This window comes from Myotis brandtii, unplaced genomic scaffold (assembly GCF_000412655.1).
Source record: "Myotis brandtii unplaced genomic scaffold, ASM41265v1 scaffold236, whole genome shotgun sequence".
Classification (NCBI taxonomy): Eukaryota; Metazoa; Chordata; class Mammalia; order Chiroptera; family Vespertilionidae; genus Myotis; species Myotis brandtii.
Genome location: NW_005358901.1, coordinates 760,207 through 769,332, shown reverse-complemented (window position 1 = coordinate 769,332; position 9,126 = coordinate 760,207). Strand labels below are relative to the sequence as shown.

Sequence of the window (9,126 nt, the reverse complement as noted above, 5' to 3'; positions counted from 1 at the left end):
TCCTTAGCACCCTTTAGGTTTAATGAAGTATTTTTTCGGATTACAAAGCCTTTATGTTCACAGATTCTGTTCTGTTTACCAGGTACTTTAGAATTACAAACTATTTTCCAGTTTAAGAATTTTTGGATTTTCAGAGTATTTCTTAGTCTATAAGGCGTTATGGGGTTACAAAATCTTTTCCAATTTCAAGGCCTTTCAGGGTTTACAAAATATCATATCTCAACAATTGTAAGATACACCTTTTTCATATTCTATTATCACTAGTGCATCTTACAAATAGTGATGTCTTTGATCAATACGAAATGTTCAGTTTCTAGTGTATTTTAGGTTTCCAAAGCAGGTTGCAGTTTACAAGGGTCTTCAGGTCTGAAGTTACTGAATGCTTCAGCCCTCTGATGCACACTTTTCTTTCCTCTCATTTTGACGTCTCTGAGGTCTGAATTATTTTTATTTTGAGGTCTGAATTATTTAAAAAATTTTCCCCTTTTTAGATAATAAATTTGTGTTTTTAAAAAATAGTTTTATTGATTTTTTAAGAGAGAGAGAGAGAGAGAAACAAACATCAATCAGCTGCCTCTGCATGCACCCCCGACCGGGATGGAGCCCCCAAACTGGGCGTGTGCCCTGACCGGGAATTGAACCTGGGATCTTTCACTCAACTGAGCACACTGGCCAGGGCCTGAATTATTTATTTATTTATTTTTACCCATCAGTTGCATCTTTGAACACATTATTATTTCATTTTTCATGTTCCCCTTCCACCACCATGGCTCATGAAATGGTGATGCATCTAACAGCTGCTTTGAGTCAATGAGATTTGGTCTTCTACAGTTCCTAAAGCATTTCAGTTGTTACAGAACATGTTCCAGCCTGGCCAGTGTGGCTCCGTTGGTTTGAGCATCATCCCATGCACCAAAGGGTCGCCGGTTCGATTCCTGGTCAGGGCACATACCCGGGTTTCAGGTGCAATCCCAGGTTGGGGTGCGTGTAGGAGACAATGGATTGATGTTTCTCTCTCTCTCCCTCTCCCTTCCTCTCTCTCTCTAAAATCAACAAAAACATATAAAAAAGACCATGCTCCAATTTACAAGCAGTTCTAAGATTTGTGAAATATTTTCCAGCATCCAAGGGCCTTGGGCTTTACAAGTTATTTCTCAGTTGGTAGGTGCTTGGAGGAGTTAAAAGCCGTAGAGTTTACCAACTGCTCTTACCCATCCAGAAGAATCCTCAGGACTGCCCTCGGTCTGCATACACTCCTTGTCTGTTTGTACAGGGCAGACTCAGGTGGAAGGTGGTTGTGTGGCCAGAAAGGTGCATTTAAGCCTGCTGTCCAGGTCAGCGGTCGCCAACCTTTCGGACCTTACGGATCACCAGCGGTCCGCGGACCACCGGTTGGCGACCACTGGTCCAGGTGACATGTGCTCAGTGAGCCCAGCATTACCCATGCAAGGTCTGGCAGGCAGGGGGCCGGAGGGTCTCTGTGCTGTATCCAGGTCTAGCATGCAGCGATGCTAAGATTTTCTCATTCTAAGACACAGATGGTTTTTGGATTTGGTGATTCTGATTTTCAGATGTGTCTCTGAGATTCCAGGGGCATTCATTTCTGAGGGCTGCCCTACCGAATGGCCACAAACTGGGTGTCTTAAAGCGACGGAGATGTCTTCTCTCTCAGCTCTGGAGACCAGAAGTCTGAAATCAGGGTGTTGGCAGGGCTGGTTCCTTTTGAGGCTCTCAGGGAGGATCTGTCCCATGCCCCTCTCCCCGCTTCTCATGGTCGCCAGCGGTCCTTGCTAGTCCCTGGCTTGTTGACACATCATTTCGATCGCTGCCCCCATCTTCTCACATGTTTTTCTTGTGTCTCTGTGTCCAAGTTGTTCTCTTCTTTTTATTTTTTTTGGTTAATCCTTACCCGAGGATACTTTTTCCACTGATTTTTAGAGAGAGGAAGGGAGGGAAGGGGAAAGAGAGAGATTGCCTCCCGCACGCATCCCAACAGGGGCTGGGGATTGAACCTGCAACCCAGATATGTGCCCTTGACTGGGAATCGAACCTGCGACCCTTCAGTGCACAGGCCGATGCTCTAACCACTAAGCTGCCAACCAGGCTATGATCTTCTTTTAAGGACACAAGTTACTGGATTTGGGGACTCCTAGGTAACCCAAGATGAGCTCATCTCAAGACCCTTCACTTAATCACATCTGCAAAGATGCTTTTTCCAAATACATTCTCATTCATAGGTTCCAGGAGTCAGGGCGTGGACATGTCATTCGGGGGCCACTCTTCAACCCGCTAGGAAGTGTGGCTCCAGAACCATAATTAGTTCTGGAATCCTGAGGCCAACTCTGTAAATCTTGGATCTAGTGATTCTCACACCTGAGTGCATCAGAGCCACGGGGAGGCTTGGAAAATGGTTCCAGTTCAGCAGGTCGGGCTTGCCCCAGCTTGCTCTCTGGTGGTGCTGATGCTGAGACCGCTGTCCCCACAGGTTCGGACGAAGGATGTGCTGTTTGAGAGCATCAGCCACCTGATCGACTATCACCTGCAGAATGGGCAGCCCATTGTGGCTGCTGAGAGCGAGCTGCACCTGCGAGGTGTGGTCAAGCGGGAGCCCTGAGCCGGTGTGTATTTGGCCCTGCTGGCTTCTGGCCATCACCCATCCATCACGCTTCTTCTCATTTTAAAAACTGAGAAAGAATTCACATGCCACACAGTTTACCCATTACAGTGGCTACCTCAGTAGTTTTTAGTATCTTCACAGAGTTGTGCAACGTCCCCCTGTTTAATTCCAGAACATTCCATCACCCCGCAAAGAAGCCCTGTCCCCCTTAGTAGTCACTCCCCACCTCCTCCCCCAGCCCCTGATAAATACTAACCCACTTCCTGTCTCTGTGGATGGGCCTGTTTTGGACATTTCACATAAATGGGAATCACACTGTGTGGCTTTGTTTATCTGGCTTCTCTCATTGAGCCTCATGTCTTCAAGGTTCATCCACGTTGTAGAGAGTCAGTACTTACCTCCTTTCCATGATGAATATTTCAGTGTGTGGATGGGCCATGCTGTATTTATCCACTCATCATCGGCCATGGTGAACATGTGTGTACAGGTGTTTGTATGCCTGTGTCTTCATTGCCCTTGGGTGGGTCTATACCTAGGAGTGGGATGGCTAAGTTGTTATGGTGACTGTTTAATTGGTGATAAAGATCTCCAGGAGGAGGCAGCATTTGGCCACCCTGGAAGAGGGAACCAGTGTGGCCTGGGTCCTGCGGGCTGGAGTGCCAGGGGGGTGGTGAGATGAGAAGGTGCACCCTTGGCCTTTCGATTTTGGTGCTGGGGAGCCACAGGAAGCCTTGAGTGGGGAAGGGCCAGGCAGATATAGGACCTCTCTGGTGAGAGAGGAGGGTTCTGGGGTGAACTCAGGGCTGGGCCAGGCAGGAGAGGACATGGCTGAGCTGGGGTGCGAGGGGTAGAGTGACATGAGCTGCATCTGTGGAGGAGGGAGAGACAGGGCCTGGGGATCCCAGGATCTGGGAGCTGGAGTTGGGCTCAGGGAGGGAGGGAGGGACCGAAGGGGAAGGAAGCTGCTGAATTTCCCCCAAGGGCTGAGCAAGAGGAGCTTCTGGGCCAGGTTGGGGTGCTCTCCTATCCCCATGACAAAGGTCTCCTTCCTGCCTCCTCCCCACTCATTGCCGGTCTCCTCCCTGCCCCCAGACAGGCCTGGCTGCTGGCAGAGTTGGGGTTCCCAGTCTGGGGAAGGGCTTCAGGAGTCGGGGGTGGGCCTGTGGAATGCCTGAAGTGATCTGCAGTGCTCTGGGGCATGTGCCAGGGTACGACCTGATTGCCTTCTGTCCCCAAAGTTGTTTGTGGCCTGAGAAATGACGCCGATGGCAATTATCATAGTTGCTAATGCAGCCGTTGCTGTGTCTAAGGACTGTGCTCGACTCCCCACGTCTCCCACGAGGTTCTGAGGCAGGCACTGTTATCAGCGTTCTCATTCTGCAGAAGAAACAGCACCGAGATTAAGACTCTCCCCTGGGGCACACGGCCAGAAAATGGAGGAGCTGGGACTTGAACCCGGGCCCCTGGGCCTGAGCCTCCTTGCTGTGTCACTTTACTGCAGTGTAACCAAGGTTTGGAGTCCCTAACACGTGAACCCAGGTCTCTGGTTGTTGTCTCCGCTGACCCTTGACTTCTCCGCTTTCTCCTTCAGGTGATGGTTCCCACCTCGGGCTCCTGTCCCTGCTCCCCAGATGTCCCTGTTGTGGCCTTACAGCCTTTCTCTGGACCCTGGTCAGGCTGAACCGCTGCAGTCTCTCCTCCACGTGGGCCTTGAATCTCTCTTCTCCAGCCCACTCTTCGCTGGGCCAGGTCAACCATGCCAGGAGAAGGGGGCCCAAGACCCCCCTCTCTCTCACCGAGCCCCCTGCCTCCTCTCTTCTGCCTGGAGTGAGGGTGTACATACCAAAGACAGAACCGTTTCTCGCCTTTAACGAAAATATATAAAAGAAATCCCTCGGTGTCCTGGTGAGGTCCTGGTGGGGTAGGGAGACACAGTCTCTTTTCCTGGCTGGACTTCAGCTCATCTCCCTGGGAGGGGAAGGTTCCCAGGTCCCTGGCCTAGAGCTGGAGTCCTCATCTGGCCCAACTCAGTGTTTTCACCTGAAAAATGGGTGCACAATTTTTGAGGGAGAATTGAGGTGCTTTGGGTCCTCAGGCCAGGACACACGCTGATGTTGAAGTGGGGGGCAGTCTTGGGGGTATTGACCTGCACTGGACATTTCGAATCTGTTTGTAATTAAACTTGGGAATGACCACGAGGAGCGTGAGCCCACTGCACATTAAGGGGCCCTCTTGGTTGGGGGCTGCAGTCAGTCTCCCCAGTGGAAAGCCAGGTGGCACCAGATTTGGCCTCCTGGGGGCTGGAGGAGGTGAGGGGGGGGACTGAGGGCCTGTTAGGGGGAGTAAGAGGGTGGTCCGCTCTCTTAGAATCCCCCAACATTTCTCAAATACCTCTATTTTTAGAGATAAGAATACCCCAACTTCTCTATTAAATGCACCCCAATTTCTCTTTGGAAACACCTATTTTATCTCCCCAATGGTACAAATCTCTTCTTGAGATATCCCAATATATCTGACAAAAAGCTCCTTGTTTTCCTTGAGTTGCTCCTATCTTGCCCCTAAACATGGTCTGATCCCTCAGGGATCCCAGCTTCTTTCCTCCCCATTTTCTTGAGATGCAACCACACCCTCAAAGCCCCTACTTCTCCCTGATGCCCACTTCCTCCTCCAGCACGGACTTCTACCTTCCAGCACTTCCTGCACATGGATTCTGAGACGCTCCCTCCCAGAGACCACACTCTCCCGGGACCCTCCTCTAACTCCGCCCCCAAACGTGGAGGCATCTCTCCCAAAGATGTCCCCAGCCCTCTTCACATCCCACCAGGGCCACATCCCTGCCCAGGGTTCGGGTCTGCAGACCTGGGGGGCCCAGTAAGGATGTGGGGAGTAAAAGCCACTCTGCTCTGCCCTAAGTAGGGGTGAAACCATCCAAAGGTAGAGCCAGAAGGGGACTCTGATGTCATGTCTCTTACTTCAGTGACATGGAGACTGAGAGCCACCAGTCCGTCCATTGGTCCATTTGTCCATCCATCCACCCACCCATCCATCCATTTGTCCATCCACCCACCTACTCATCCATCTATCATTCATTCATTCATCAGTCCGTCCATCCACACCCCCTCCTCCTGCATCCTAAGAGCCTTTAATTGTCTGCACTGAGCTTCTCTTATCTGCCAGAAGCTCTGGTGGCTTAGGGGGATGCAACAGTGACCAAGACGGACCTGTTCTCGTGGAATTAGCAGTCAAATGACATCAATCAGCAAATCACCACAGAGTGTCTAGTGCCAGCTGTGGCGTGGACACAGCGGAGGCAAAGCTGGATGCCAGGGAGAGCTGCTAGGGGCCTTTTAAGCACAGAGGTGATAAGATTCCCAAGTGGGAAACATACTGTTGGGGGCAGGATAGGAATGGGGGTGGCTGAGAGAATGCTCTGGGGGTTGGGCCAAATAGTGTGAGGAAGTGTCAGATTCCAAAGATTTGTAGGCCAGAGAGAGGTCTAAATGCACTTCATTCATTCATTCATTCATTCATAGCCCTGGGTCCTTCCAGGTCCGGCACCACCCCCTTAAATGTTTCACCTAGCACTCTTGCTAGGCATGAGGGGCCTTTTAAGCACAGAGGTGATAAGATTCCCGAGTGGGAAACATACTGTTGGGGGCAGGATAGGAATGGGGGTGGCTGAGAGAATGCTCTGGGGGTTGGACCAAATAGTGTGAAGAAGTGTCAGATTCCAGAGATTTTAGTCCAGAGAGAGGCCTAAATGCACTTCATTCATTCATTCATTCATTCATTCATAGCCCTGAGTCCTTCCAGCCCCCCGGCACCACCCCCTTAAAAGTTTCACCTAGCACTCCTGCTAGGCATATGCTGAGAACTGCACAAACTCAGGGTGCTCAGGGTGAGGAGGAGGCGTCCCAAGGCCACACCGCTGGGAGGTGGCAGAGCCGGGGTTCGAACCTCATTACCTCCCCCATCCTGCTCCTGGACCCAGGAAAGCTCTATCTGGGGAGCCCCCATGGTGGCGGGAGGGGTGACGACCAAGGCCACAGCATGAGGGGCACAGCTTAGGGTGGGTGGGGATGGTGGGTACCGTCTGGGCCCCCTCCCTAGCTTGGGCCTGAAACCCGCAGCCTCCTCATCTCTGATTCCAGGGAGGCTACAGCTCAGGGTTTGGAGGAGTCCTGGTGGAGGGGTGGGGGGCTACCACACCTGTCAGTCACAGGGCTCTGCAGAGGGAGCAGAAGGTTTTGTTGACTTGGAGAGGTTCCTGTTTGGAGTCAGAGCTGGTGGCCTCCCTGCCCTGGTCCCTTCCAGGGCCGCCCACAGGACAGGTGCTTGGAATCTATCCCCAGGTACTTTCCCACTCTGGGCCTTAGTTTCCCCAGCCCCCAAATGTGATGGGGTGGGGCTTCTGGCTGAGCAGGGCTGTGGTCAGGTTCTGGGGTTCACTTTGAGGCCTGGCAAGACCTCCCCCTGGCTGAGTCTCTTTCCTCACCAGTTGAACTGATGACCAACACTTGGGGTTCACTTTGAGGCCTGGCAAGACCTCCCCCTGGCGGAGTCTCTTTCCTCACCAGTAGCAGCTTTCGTGAACTGATGACCAACACTGCCACAGGACAGGTGCTTGGAATCTATCCCCAGGTACTTCCCCCCTCTGGGCCTCAGTTTCCCCAGCCCCCAGATGTGATGGGGTGGGGCTTCTGGCTGAGCGGGGCTGTGGTCAAGGTTCTGGGGTTCACTTTGAGGCCTGGCAAGACCTCCCCCTGGCTGAATCTCCTTCCTCAACAGTTGAACTGATGACCAACACTGACATCACACATGTTTAAGTACTTTGCAAACAGTAGCTCTGAGGAGAAGGAGGCAGAGAGGTTTGGACACTTGCCAGAAGTCACAAAGCAGGAAATATTGGTATTAGGATTCGAACCCTGATTAAGTGGCTCCAGATTAATGTCTAAGTTGCTTAGCACAGGAATCAGCACAGAATAAATTCACTGCATCCTCTTTCAACCCAACTGGGGAGAGAGACCCTGCCCCCAGCTGGGCAAGGGTGAGTGGGGATTGAAGCCCCCAATTCCCAGGTCAGCCTGGCACTGCCCTTCCTTGCAGACCCTAGCTGGTCACTTCCCCTTCCTGGGCCCCACTGTCCCCGTCCTGTCAATGGAGGAAGGTGGGGGCGGCCCCCCGCTGCAGAAAGGAGCACTGTTCCAGGAGTCATCCTCCCTGTAATCTGCCCATTTGTCTGGCAAGTTTTCATTAAAGACTCCATTGTCTTGGAGACACGGCAGGGCTAAGACCGAAACCACCCTTCCAACCACAGCTCCAAGCCCAGGGGGGCAGCAGAATCACACAAGTAATTGCTCTAGGCACTCTTCATGACAGCTAAAGTTGGGGTTCAGGGGGCTCTGTCAGGCTGTAACACGGGGCTGGCCCAGGCAGTGGTGGGGTGATGCATTCACTGGTATCTGCCTCCCCTGGCATGCTGGTGTCGCCCCAGCACAAAGCAGGGCTCAGTGTTCGCTGGGCGAGCAAATCTGAGACAGGACTCCTGGAGTCATGGCCCCCTCTGAGCCTCACTTTCCGCATGTGGACCATGGGACTCTAAACCCCACCTCACTCCAAGGTCCAGTGGATGTGTTGGAGGGGCGGGGCCTCCAGCTGGCCACATTATCTTACTGGCTCCTCACAAACTGAGACCGGACTTGGGACTGGTCGGCCTTGGGTGCCAGAAGGGGAAAGTGAGGCTGAGAGGGAGGGCAGAGGTGAGGAATCAGGGGGGTTAGGGCTGGCAGGTCACAAGGCAGCGGGGTGGGACCCCAGAGGGACCCTGAGATCTTAGAAGCTGCCGGCCTGGGATTGCCTTGGTTTCTCTCTCTGTGGGTAGCAGGCCTGCGCTCTCCCTGCTCTCCTCCAATCACATTTTCCTGTTACAATTCTGTTCACCTGTGTCCCTCAGTTGGCACCGCCTCTGTGGGATGCATCACAAGGTGGGCCCTGCACCCCTCGGTCACAGCCGTGTCCCTAGCGTCTGTGTCATTGTCCGACACCCAGATGCTCAATAAACATCTGCCCATGACACGGAGGAGCAGCCCCTCGCTGAGCGATGCCCGTTCACCAGGAGCAGCCGGTGGGTCCTTATTTCTAGAAGGAAACCTTCAGCTTTCTCATCTACGTCTACGGAGGGGAGAGTTGGGGGAAGGAAGTTAGAGCCTGGCACTGAGAGAGCCCCAGGAGTCAATTCAGATGCAGTTATTATTGCTGCTGCTATTTTATTCTTCATTGTAAGTCGGGAAAGCTGCTCGCCGGAGAAAGGGCCCACGGCTAGTATGGGTCTGCGCTCCTCCCCGAATGAACTGAAGCAGAGGCGTGGGGTTCCTGCTCCTCCTGCTCCCCCTGCCCCCCCAGCCGCAGGGACCAGCGCTAGGGGTGTCCGTCAGCAAACCGCGACCACCTGCTTCCCCTCCCACTTGCCCTCGTCAGCCCCCTGGGTGCCCGCGAGGCTTCGGGTGCGC

At 53.0% G+C, this 9,126-nt stretch overlaps 1 protein-coding gene across 1 annotated transcript in view; it reads left to right on the top strand.

The window, feature by feature from the left end:
• The window catches only part of SHC2 (SHC (Src homology 2 domain containing) transforming protein 2), a gene marked incomplete at its 5' end in the record, with an annotated part of 16,233 nt that extends 11,418 nt beyond the window's left edge, over window positions 1-4,815 (top strand). The window contains 2 exons of the mRNA XM_014540048.1: window positions 2,486-2,618; window positions 4,209-4,815. Coding sequence (XP_014395534.1) covers window positions 2,486-2,614 — 129 coding nt within the window. The remainder of the gene's footprint in view (window positions 1-2,485; window positions 2,619-4,208) is intronic.
• Between the last annotated feature and the right edge of the window lie 4,311 nt (window positions 4,816-9,126).